Genomic DNA, 13,050 nt, shown 5'->3' with positions numbered 1-13,050 from the left:
GGCGTCGTTCCACCCATTTTCTCCAGAGAAATATATCCGTTCAAATATTCAGTAAATTGCGGAGAGTATTCGTTTGTGAGATGCTTGTAATCAACTCACAATACAAATTCAAGCATGTTTCCGGTCTATAATTCTTAGGTATCGACGAATCTCTGCTCTTGGTATAAGACCTATCCACTCTTTATTGAACTTCATTGAAATTGAGGTATTTTTTGATAACAAATGGACTATTTCAATATTTTGAAAAAAAAATTTTGCAACTTCATGGAGAACTGTCAACTATGTTTTTTTTTTTAATTCCTAATAATAATATTTGAATGTTCATAATCGGTTTTTTATATATCTACTGTTTGAATTATTAGTTAAGACATTTTTTTTCTTTTCTAAAATCATAATTAACAGTTAATTAACCACAAATTAACAAAATAAAATATATTTTGTTGTCTAGATTATTGAAAAAATAACTTTAATGAAAAATTCCAACGAGAATCAGCTCTCTATTGTATTTAGTTTATATCATGAATTTGTTTAATTTATCTATCTACTTAAAGTACCTTAAAAAAATTATTTTCAAGTTACGTACTCGCTTACAGGCCGTGCGCGCAACTTGAAAATGACGCGCGGACGGCTATTTTCATCGTTAAATTAAAATTATAAATAATAGAGATACCGTTTAGGAAGTCAGAACTTTTTTTTTAGTAAATTTCCTCCTCTTCAAGGATCTCTTTTTCAAAATTAAAAATATTTATAGTTCACGAACTATAAACAACAAAATCGAACAGTGCTTTTCAGGGTCTTCAATAGTTTATAACTTTTAGGATTTTTTATGAACTAATTTGATTATTTTTCATAATGATCTAGACAATATTTCGGATCGAATGGGCCTAACCACTTATTTAACTAATAGTATGTCCATTCAACACGAATCTAAACTTATAGCCCATACTATTAAGAGGTAAGACTTCGTAAGTTCTTAGCTCGCACAAGTTTCGACTTCTGAGGGTTGTCGTTCGTAGGGGTGCGACAGCTGGTTAACAGAAAAATAGATTTTAAACCTGCGAATGGCTATCGTAATTTGGATAATACAACTGTTATTCTAGAAACGTCAGTCAAAAAAAATACCGACATAAACTAATAGAAACATCAGACGCAACTGGTGCAGTGTTCATTTTTTCAACTTGTTAAACATGGGGTGACGTCCTTTTTATTCTGATTTGAATTCAAAAGATCAAAGATTGAAAATCTAATGTCAATCATGAAAATATTTATATTCTTGAACCTTTCATACAATTAACACTATATATACAATTTGAGTAATAATTTTTTTTTCCAAATTTTGTACAGTCTAATATTCTAAAGTATTCGTCTAATCGATACAGTCTTGAAATTGAATATCGTGGCATGCCCACAATATTTCTAATATAATTATTCGGGAAGTGCGACCGCTTCTTTTCCAACATCAACATCCACAATGAAATGAGCATCAAGTTGGTATATTTTTCTTCACAGTGCATACACAGCAAGAAGGAAGTTGAAAATTATCAAATACGGGACTATCCGATTCCTTTTCGACAGCCATTAACCGCCTAACGGTATACTTTTGAGAACAAGTTGTAGAATATCCCATTGGAAATATGTCTGAGTAACTACATGATCCCCCTTCTCTGAAAAAAAAGTCAATGAAACTGCAAATGAATTGAATGAAAATTTTGTAGAAAAAAATCAGTATAAATTATCAATAAATCATTTCTCGAGTTGGAATTGGTTTTCTAATATAACATAATGATGATAATAATAATGATAATAATAATGACAATTATAATAATCATCATTCAAGTAATCCATGATTGATGAAACTAGATTTTCAAATTTTCATTGACAATTATTGAAGAACAGATGGCGTTTAAAAAAAAAAAATTCCACTGTGGTTTCAAAACTCTGAAACGTCTTCTCCTCAATAGTACAATTGAAGTGTTCTATTAACTCTTGATGTTTTTTTTCTATAAAATACTCAGAAGTTATTTGAAAATCAAGACTTCACTTTTGTGCCATTAGTTTGTAGGGTCCACAACACAATTCCCTTGAACTGATCTTTGAATTAATCTTATAATTGGTGAAACCAGTATAGTTGCCGGGATCCAGTACCTATTGAGTTCAATTTATAATTGTTATACACCTGTTAATGAATTCTTTAATTATCATCTGTAATCTGAAGTGTACCTTGATGCAATCCATCAGTACCGATTTTCGCTAGAATTGAACTCATTTGTTGGCATTTAGTATATTCACTTGCGTTTAGTATTTGTTGTTTTGGTGACAATACGATATTCCAGTTGTATTCCATCGATTCCTGACGTAACAATATGAATGAATCATTATAATCTTCGTATCACTACGATTCTTATCTTCTTCTAGTTGGTATACACATACATCTTTTGATCCGATTGGAGTAAGTATCTTTTACTCTTTTTGCTACCTATTTCATCTTTTCTTGATTCATATGAATTCATAAACTTTTCTCCCTTTCTCTGGTTTATTATTTCTTCACGTCATGACAATATGCATAAATGGACTCACCCGTTAATTAATAAAAATCATTTTCATAATATCCAAACAATTTTAACGAACATTTTTACTTCTAGACGAGTTTTGCTAACACCGTAGCTTCCTGGGTAGCTTCCTACTATCAATTAAGTATTATCTCTGTCAAATTATTGCCAGGTTTCTTGAATTCTAAGAAGTCGGTTCACTACTCTAATGCGTGATCTAGGTATGATGGGTTAGTTCACTTCTTCAATTCTTTTTGGCTCAACTTAAACATTTATCAACTTCTGAAAATATTTCTCTTCGTAGTTATTGTGGTGCTCTTCCTGTAACTTTTGACTGCAGTTCAGTTGAGAGACAAATCGTTTCACAACATATATCTTCTTCAATGGTCTTTCTCTTTACTTTTTTGTACTCTAGTTGCTGCATTGGTTTTTATATATTCTTTTGTTCGTGTTTACGTCTTTCGTTCCACATATTTCTTAAGTTATTTTCAAATCTCCTGATCGTTTCTTTGTACTCCTTTTTTTCATTCGTGGTATTTTGCTTATCAATTCAAAAACTATTTCGTGACCATTTACTTGTGTTCGACAAAAATTGTAGTGGTGATATCAAGTGGTGTAGTGGTGATGACGAAATATGTTAAAGACTTGTTTTTCGACCGCTTCGTTTGCTTCCCACCATGGCATTGCTAGTGACTAGGGCATGGCTTCAATTTCAAACTTTGCGAAATTAGCTGAAATGAACTGGTGAGAAACTATTCTAGGTTGCGAGTCGAATGAACAGACCAACATGAACACACTCTCACACAACAAAACTGAAGTGCTATCTTGGTGTTGGAAGTGATCTGAAGTACTACTTTGGTATCGTTAGATGAAGCAGAAAAGTGACTTATGAAGTTAGGGAGATACATCTGGGAGTATGTATATGAGAGTATTGAATGGAAACGTGGAACAGTAGCTTCACTTTTCAAACAGCATTCCTTAGGTAAAAAGTGATTTGAGATTAAACGTTTCCTGATTTTCTGGGTGGAGAGAGAACATGGGTTGGTTTCAATGAGATAGAAAAAGTACTTTGTTGACCTGACATTTACCTAGCACATGTTTCGAAAACAACACCTTGCTTAAATTCCCCAACATTAACCAAAAACATTTCAACATTTTTGGTGTTCGTTGCACTTTTTGGGAAAACTGTATGACTTATCGTTGAACATAATTGATCTCCATCACCAAAACGGTTGTCAAAATGAGTTATTTCTATATGTTTGAAGTACTGTTTCAGCTCCTTTGATCGGCTGACTAGTCTATTAACTTGTTCCTCGGGGTAATCGTCTACGACCTCACACAATCCAAATGTACAGTTTCTGGAATTGATCTTGCGACTGATGTGATGAAATTTGTCATCATTTGGGAATGTCATCTTGGAATTATTTTCTGAAAGAAAAATGTTTTTTTCAAAATTTTTTATAACAGCCGATATAACATGATTTCAATAATACCAATAACCAAAAAATCTATCAGGCGAAATATGTGTTAATATTGATTTACCATATCTAGTGGTTATTCTAAAGTCTTACACATGCATGAACTTTGATCTGAACAATTATATTAGAAATAGTTTTCTCTATATAACTCAACAGCATTATTGACTATATTGACTACAGTAGCTATAATAAAATTATAAAAAATATCAATTCATGAAGAAATTATGTTCCACTGACATTCATGAGAGCAAGTTGAAACTCTCAATTGAAATAATGATGGACATTTTTTTTTAATTATTCTTTTTTTACTTGTTTCAGGGATTTCAAATCATTTTATATAATAGACAATGAAAGTCCGAATTAGTGAAATTCATCACGAAACATTGTCAATCACCTTCAAACAAATGGACATTTTTGTTCTATTTTGAAATTGAGAATTATTGAAATGTCGAGATCGTTATACTTTTCTATATGATATTCAACCTGTGTGAGATATGTCTGAAATAATGAAATAATGATGGACATTTTTGTTCTATATTGAAATTGAGAATTATTGAAATGTCGAGATCGTTACTATTTTTCTATATGATATTCAACCTGTGTGGGATATGTCTGAGTTCCGAATCCAAGAACAATGGAAAACAAAAACAATGTTCAACCATACTTAATAATGCCACAGCAATCATTTTAAAATGGACGCATAAATCAATTCAATAAGAGTTATTTCATTATCAATGAATCTAATCACAATGACGTCGCTGGAATACCAAAAAACAGCCCTCAGAATTTCGAAATGCTACCTCGAACTGAATTTCATGAAACTAAATATTTTTGAGAATCTTAGACGGTTAATGATAGATGATAAGTCAACGAAGCAATAGAACACAGTTAAAATTATAATCCACAATAGCCATCAACATCTGCAAAGAAAGTTTTCATACTTTGGCATAGAAACCAGAGTTGATGTTACAATTGGAACTTCCAGTTTCAAATACCTATTCTAACAATTTCTTTCTCAATTCACAAATAATTCTGGAGTTTTGTTCCTGTCTGAAGCGATCGTTGTTCTTGATGAGAAAAATGTTATTATCTCAAAACTTTGGTGGACTGTAGTTTTGAGATTCAAGATGATATATAAAAGTATTTGGTTTATGAAGTACATCTATAAACTTCAAATGATTGTACGAATATCATTTATTCCAGGGCGGAAATTTCCATATGTATCAATTTCCACAATGTCAACTGGCTCAAATGTTCGAATATTGATGATACCAACTAGAATTCCTCACTGTAATGCAGAATTTGTTAGTGTTTCGGATGTGCCGAAATCGCATGGAGTTTGGAACCACATATATGTGGAGAAGGAAAGGCCTTCAAGACAACTGTAGCTGGCTAGGCTTTTGTTTCAACTTTGATGATCCACAAAATGTAACACGAGACGTGATTCTTTATACTCAAAAATGGGTATGAAGAAGATGCGGACAACTTACTCAATTTGGAAAACAAGTAAAGTTTACTCCTTAGGGTAGTTTTCAGGGACATACAATAGCTAAATAATACCATGAACATCAAAAAATCCAACCCAATGTCACGCTCAGGTCCATTCCACATATACTAGTGACACGTGAGTGATACTAATTGTAAATTAATTTCTGTAATGAATAGCGAAAATTGAATCCAAGTGGTCAGGGTGACGGAAGACAAATCAACATTCCAGTGTTAACATACCGCTACTTTCTGTTAGTTTGAAATAAATAACTTGGGAAGCCACCTAGATCCCTAATGAATTGAACCAATTATTCATGCATTTCTCAGTGTATCAATCGTTATAGTTACCGAGATAAAGATATATATAGATTTCAAATCGAAATATTTCACAAATCTATTTTGGGGTTTTGGAGGATTCTTTTTCGTTTTGAAACATATTTTTTGTTCCTAGTTAGTCTTTTCGAAATTTTTGACATTTCTTTTCTTCGTAGCTCCTTCTTTTCTGGTAGGATTCGATTGTTCGATTATGTTCAATATAATTGATCTATGATATATTTTCAGGTTCAGGTTGTGATTTTCACGTACTACGTGCAGTTTTCCAAAAGTTAAAGAACTATTATAGGTAACCTATTGAGACAAGGAATATAATATTTCATTGGTTTCCATTCTTTTCCTTGGTACAACTGATTTTGAAACCTATTCAACTGTAGTTAACAAAATAGACTATCATATTGAGTTCACTTTTCATACAGATTTGTTCTTGTTGATGGCAGTAGTGTGTGCGCGTTGTACAATCTCACTAATGAAAGCTATGGAAGATCAGAATAACTGGTATCAAGTCGTAGATTCAGTACTTTAGCGTTGGGTTTTTTTTTTGATTACTCAAATATTCTGCTCTCATTTTGAGTTCCTTACTAGGAAATACACTTCCAGTTCTAATTTTCGTGCAATATTCATTCCATCTATCTTATGAAACACTTCCCGTTTCGAAAATGTTAACTGAATTTCTTTAATATTTCAGAACGCATTTCTTTTCACTATTGTGAACTATGTTTAGCTCAACATGTGTTTAGTTATTGCTCTTCTTTCATTTTGATATTTACTAGTTTCTTAGAAAAAAGTGTGTTTTCTCAATTATTCATCAAACTCAGTCATAGCACTCTTCAGTTTTTCGAATGACTGCCTTCATCACTCCATTTGTGAAAAATCGAACTGTAATTTTGAACATTTCAGTTACATGATTTCTCTGTTATTTGTATAGCACTAACGATCCACCACAACTCTTCTATAGAGCTACGAAAGAATAATAATTTCGTCATACTTCCTCACATATCGAAGAAATTAGGCAGCCTTTTTGATGGAAGCTCCGGTAGGGTTGATTTTTCCCAACTCTGGGAAAATATCCCATTTGAATACACATTTGAACTTCCTTTCAAATCACTCCTATAATTAGTGAAAACCATATGCAAATCCGATTGTCGAAGAAATTGATCGAATTCGGGTTAGATTTTTCGAGACATGCACTAGAATTCTCAACAATAATTCAAAGATCTACTTTCGAATTGAGAATAAATAGTACTTTTTTCATTTTTATTTATCCACCTCCTCCACTCACCGGTTTTCTCATTTTCAGTGATATTGATGAAAAATATCTCTCGAATTATACTGAGATTGATTATATTTCTACTATCCTTATCAGAATCGGCGTTTGACTCAGTTCCAACGTGTTGCACATGTTTCAGCACCGGAACTGGATCTGCAACTGAAAGAGTTCTCAAATATTGATGACATTTGATTTTCATCTGCAAAATAATAAAGGGTATTTGCAAAATCGATGGCAAACAACGTTACTCATGTAATTCTCGATTTTGCAAGTAAATATGAAGAAAAGTATTTGAATTTTTCAATTTTTTCATTATGTCCATACTAATATTTAAATATATCATCAGTTTGGACCTTGATTTTCATATAATGATCGATTCATTATGATCTTGATTATTTTTCAAAACCATCGACCCAAATATACAAATATTTGGTGAATCATTTTCGCATCAATTTCTCATAACATATTTTGAACCATCGCTCACTGTTAATAATTTTTGCAAAATATAATTCCAATGTCAAAATCGTGTAATATAAGTACCAGCAAAATTCAAATAGATGAAAATCAAAATTGCTTCCTAAAAAATGTATATCTACAAGAGGATCAGTTTCAAACTAAATTTTCAGTTCTCACTCCCTTTCGGACAATAAATACTACGCTTGGACTTTCAAATGAAAAAGATGTCGAGTGGAAGGGTGTTGAAAATTATTTCTAATGGTTCCCAATTTTTTGAAGAAGTCGTGTTTGAAAAGCGAAAGTTGTTCAATAATATCACCACGATTTATACTAGATCATTGTGTTCTTCAAGAAAGAATTGACGTAATATTCGCTTACAGAGGGATTGAAAAGTACAAATGAAGAACAGAGATTCTTTCTAGTGAAAAAAAATAGAATTTGATGTGAAGAACAGTCTTGTTTCTGATGTGGAGGTGAAGTTCTTCGAAAATGATTCAGTGAAAAATGAGAAAAAATCTGTTGAGATTTGTATGGAGAAGACCAATTTGAGTATTTAGGAATATTTGCTACACACTCTAGCAGCTCCTTACGAACAGTAGTACAAATGGGAATATCACGTGACACTGTGAGAAAAGGATTGAAAGAACTCTGTACTATCAAATATAACGATTGATACTCTTCTGTTTACTGAACGCATATAAATTACCATTGAATTTGGTAATGTGAATTTTCTTAGGTTATTATTCTCTTCCAACAATTTTTACTATGATTGAAATGAGATTGGGGAGAATAAGGAGATAATTGAGACTATATTCTGGATTGATACTCTTCTGTTTACTGAACGCATATAAATAACCATTGAATTTGGTAATGTGAATTTTCTTAGGTTATTATTCTCTTCCAACAATTTTTACTATGATTGAAATGAGATTGGGGAGAATAAGGAGATAATTGAGACTATATTCTGGATCATTTCCTGATGATAATAACTTGGAACGCAAAGCGCAAGATACCACATTTTACAAAATGAAACAATTTTTTTCAACTTGAACTCAAGGTGACTACTTCGTACCCTTGAATACTTACTGGTGAGGGGAGATATTCAATTTCAAATAATCCATCAAAAGTACAGTTACAATTTCGAAAATGCTTTCATTTACAGAAAGTAGAAACGAAGGCGGTGAAAGATATACAAAAATATGTAGTAATATAATTAGGAACTGGGAGGAAATAAATTTCCATGAGCTTTCTTTGTTTTGTAGAGAGTGAGCTGATGAAGTCGTGATCTTCATTGCCATCGAATAGCGGCACTAGATTATGATCTGCGTCATCTTTGTTATCATTTCTGAAATCATATTCTTGACCAGCACAAAATTCCCAAAAGAGAAACAATTGAGGCCCACCTTTTTACAGTGGAACGGTCCCATACAATCAGTTGTTAATTCGCAAGAGTGAGTTAGGCTGATGGCTCTACTCTTCGAGATCTTCTAAACTACACCCATTTGCTTTGAAAATCCTAACCCATTCCATGTCCTCAGAAAGTTGAGATACGTTGCATTAGTGGTCGAAGGTAGTTCAGCTAGTAGTTGAACTTTGTGATACTGATCTCAAATTTGCTGTGGCAAAGAAAGCTCACGAACTGATGTCTAATGTCTCCATACAGGGATTTCAAGATATTTTCCCCTGAGCAAGGTTCCCGATATTCTTTGCCTACTTCCGCAATGATGTATCGTTTTCAAAAAGTTGGCAGCATTTATTCTTGTCAAACAATGTAGTAGCGCAGTTTGATATTGGGGGTGGGAAAAGGCAGAGTAAATTAGTATACACAGTATAAAATCGAAGTCAAACCAAAACTGCAGAGTAATCGATGATATTTTTAGACCTCATCGTCACGATATCAAAAAAAAAAAATACTCACAATCATCCTAGGAAAAAAAAAATCAAAACTACCGGACTTTTCAAATTTGAGTCTATGTATTGTGATCTCAAAAACGGTGTAATAACTGCCATTGCGATGATTACCGTAAAATATTATTTCACTGAACTACTGACCTACTTTATGACTGTCGAACCTTCGAGCGTCATTGTGGTCATGTTCAAATTGGGCTAGACTAAACAAATGTATATATTACATTCAGCCGAAGATCATACGCTTGGGAAAGTTACAAAACGCTGAGATGAGGTTTTTGTGGCTGACGCGAGGGCGTCATGATCAACTCGAGTTGATCATTTTTCAGTACTACTGAATGATATAAAAAAATTGACAATAGTTTTTTTCGGTTACAAAAATATACCGGAAAATCCTAGAGTTTCGAAATTATATTATATTCAATATCTTCATTGGTATATATAATAGAAATCTATTTCTATTTTGTACGTTTGTGTCTGGAAGTTACTTTTTTGTATGATCTACACATCTTCGTAAACGACGGCAAAACCTTTCTTTCCTAAAAATTATTCTCTTTCAGAAATATACCCCTTTCAATTTATATCAATAGAATTTTTATGAAAAATGTTGCCTAACTTTGATCACCTTCTACTTTGAAATTTCAAAATGAGGCCCTAAACTTTGTAGCAAATATTTGTTTGGCAATTTTCACACCATACTGAACGTGGAACAAATATTCAGTCACTCATTGAGGTTTATTGGACATGGACTAGAAACATTTTCGTGGGTAATTATTGTTCTAGTAGCACGAAGAACGAACTATAGTAACATTATATCTCAACGCGTGTTTTGCTAATTGAGGTAACATGACTAGTTTCAGACATTTTCAGATGATACCAACTTGGTTATCGAAACGCACCCCAAAAGAAAGTAATTTGATTCTGGTATATGAAAAAATTGTTTTCACTGGATTGTTTACTGTATCATTTGGAAAATTTGAAAGAAGTTTCATTTGAAATTTTTAAATTTCTGAACCAACATCAACCCATTTTCTGATTTATTTGATTTTTATTTTTTTACTCAAAAGACTTCAGGTCACCTAAATTATAAATTAAATTCCTACCTGGTGTTATTTTCCTCGTGTTGTTTTTCAATGATGAAACTGGCACTAAAGTTATATTGAAAGACAATGGTGCTAATTTGCGATATTGGCTAGTTGCTATGGGTTTATTTGAATGCAAATCAAGTGGTGATCGTTCAGACCTTGTTTGGAATGGCCAAGTGGGGTACATTCTATCACCTTGATTGTGGCGGTGCCCGTGATTATATCCGTGGTTGTGGCTTTTACAGTCCTGGTTGCTCCTTCTCAAACGCCCATTCTTTATATTTGCGATACCATGTTGTGGTATGGTAGAACAAATCTGAAATAAATTATTTATGAATTCAAAGTTTTTCAAAAAAAAATAGATAACTATGATACCCTTTGAAACGCGCGTCCAGAAGATGCAGTTTTGGTTTTTAGGAAAAGTTATTGTTTCAGTTTAACACTTCATTGTAAAAATCTAAATAGAAAAATGCCTCTAGTTATATGGAACTCAATTGATGAATTGGTTTACACTGAGTACAAAAATATTGTATGCAAAAAATTGGTTGACGAATAACGGACAAATTGATCAAAATTGAGAAAATGACAAATTTCATGTAAATTCTGGAAAATAAATTGAAAAGTTTCAGAATCAACTGATTTCCATCAACAGCGAGACAATGCATTATTCTACAGGAAAATTCTTGTTGAGCATCATCTTCTTAATTACGAGGTTATTGAGTGGATTTCTTATTGAAACAATTTCTCAGCATTTTGAAGTTTTCCCGAATAAAATTCACCTCTTGAATATCTCCAGAAATGTAACTAGTCACACAATACAATCCGACGAAGAAAGTTCAGTAACAGTAGTTGTTGGAAATGTTGTGTATGTGCGTCCAACATGCATTGCGAAATCTGAACAACAATAGTACTATTCAAACAAAATATTTTACTATCAGAAATGACAATATTTTCAATTAGTTATGAATTTTGATTGTATTTTGTGGCGTACGGATATAACTCATCAATACATCAAAAATACATCAACCTTTTTTGTGCTATTGGAAAGATATTACTCATATCAAATGGATATCACTCATCAATACGTCGAAAATACATCAACCTTTTTTGCGCTATTGAACAGGCATCTAATCGTTAGTTTTCATTCAGTACAGGTGTGGATTTACAAACTTGGAATTTTCTCGTATATGTAAAAGGTCGTGGGATTTTTATTCTTTCACTATTACTAACAAGAACATACTAAATCCACTGAGTATTGGTACTCTCCCTAAAAAACGTTCTCATGTTCATTTCCGTTCTTTTCCTACTCATTTAATATGAGAAATTCATCAACTGTGTAAACGCAAGGCCTATTATTTCTTACTCCTAGGGATGGAGAGAGGTGGTTGGAACACTGACAAAAAGTAAAGGTATGCACAATGCACAAAAGGTAATTAAAAAAATAAAAACAAACCGACTGAGCAGTTTTCGATATATCAATGTCCAATTGAATTTGTTTATTTATCAGATTGTGAAAGGGTATATACCCAGAAAATAATAAGAATACTGTCGAGTATACGCCTTTGAGCTATGAAACATCAGAGCCTGCGAAGTATGTTAAGCAAATAACGTTATATAAAAAAATATTTATTCATTCGTCTAAATCAATGTTGCTGCCTTCAAAATAGTTCCCACTAGATGTTATGAACTTGTTTTAACGTTTCTTTAAATCCTCGAAATACGTCTCAGAGTCGAATGCAACAAACCAGTGAGGGTAATATTTATCATCACAATTTTGTCACTTGCTTTGTATTTGTCTTGTAGTAAACATAAAAATTGTTGTGAAAATTGAAGTTCATTGGTTATATTTTAGAATATGTCATACTTGAGAAAATTGATTTGTAACATTTTGTACATTTTCGTTATTCTTGTCAGCAGTTTCAATTCTCTTGAGTAGTCATTTTTCCATCGTTGATCAAAAGCAGAATTCAGATGTAAATAACAATTTTTCTCTCAATTCCCAAAACCCAGTTAGAATAAATATATATCACGAAGGAAAAAAAAATTAAGTACAGGTACATGAATCACGCGACACATAATTAGTTGTCTGTAAGCATAACAAAAACATAAACTTGAAAACTCAAAACACCATAATTACATCATGCTTTGATTCAAATGAAAAATTCAAACCTTTTGCTTCAAACATACTGAACGTATCACCAGATGTCTCAGATATATTTATGGGTATTGGGCGTATTGGGGTATTATATAGCGACTGACTACTTCTGTTCATTCTTAGAACTGATTGATAAAATTCCGCAAATTTTCGACAATGATTCATCACTGACATTTGAAGGGTAACCTCCGTGTGAAAATAATTGAGTAGTTGAACAAAGCCACAAACATGAAAGAAGCACCCCATGTACTCAACAGAAATCAAATAATTCTGGTGATTGTGTCAAGAAAAAAACATATGCTTAAACAATAAGTATTTTGTTGACATA

At 32.4% G+C, this 13,050-nt stretch overlaps 1 protein-coding gene across 4 annotated transcripts in view; it reads right to left on the bottom strand.

Annotated features, from left to right (window-relative positions):
• Positions 1-1,249: 1,249 nt before the first annotated feature.
• The window catches only part of LOC111506597 (protein spaetzle), a 41,184-nt gene continuing 29,383 nt past the window's right edge, over positions 1,250-13,050 (bottom strand). For 2 of the 4 annotated variants that reach the window (XM_074172940.1, XM_023161721.2), the window contains exons 2-5: positions 10,586-10,883; positions 7,131-7,277; positions 3,638-3,977; positions 1,250-1,664 (exon numbers count right to left, since the gene is read on the bottom strand). In XM_074172940.1, the coding sequence (XP_074029041.1) occupies positions 1,484-1,664; positions 3,638-3,977; positions 7,131-7,277; positions 10,586-10,754 (837 nt within the window). In that variant the 5' untranslated portion in view covers positions 10,755-10,883 and the 3' untranslated portion in view covers positions 1,250-1,483. The remainder of the gene's footprint in view (positions 1,665-3,637; positions 3,978-7,130; positions 7,278-10,585; positions 10,884-13,050) is intronic. The other 2 variants (XM_023161722.2, XM_023161723.2) reach the window with 2 other exon arrangements.

This window comes from Leptinotarsa decemlineata, unplaced genomic scaffold (genome assembly GCF_025532065.1).
Source record: "Leptinotarsa decemlineata unplaced genomic scaffold, Ldec_3_MD MMD2_tig00000199_RagTag_RagTag, whole genome shotgun sequence".
In the NCBI taxonomy this organism is placed as follows: Eukaryota; Metazoa; Arthropoda; class Insecta; order Coleoptera; family Chrysomelidae; genus Leptinotarsa; species Leptinotarsa decemlineata.
Note: the sequence above shows the minus strand (reverse complement) of the source record. Positions and strands in the feature narration are given on the sequence as shown.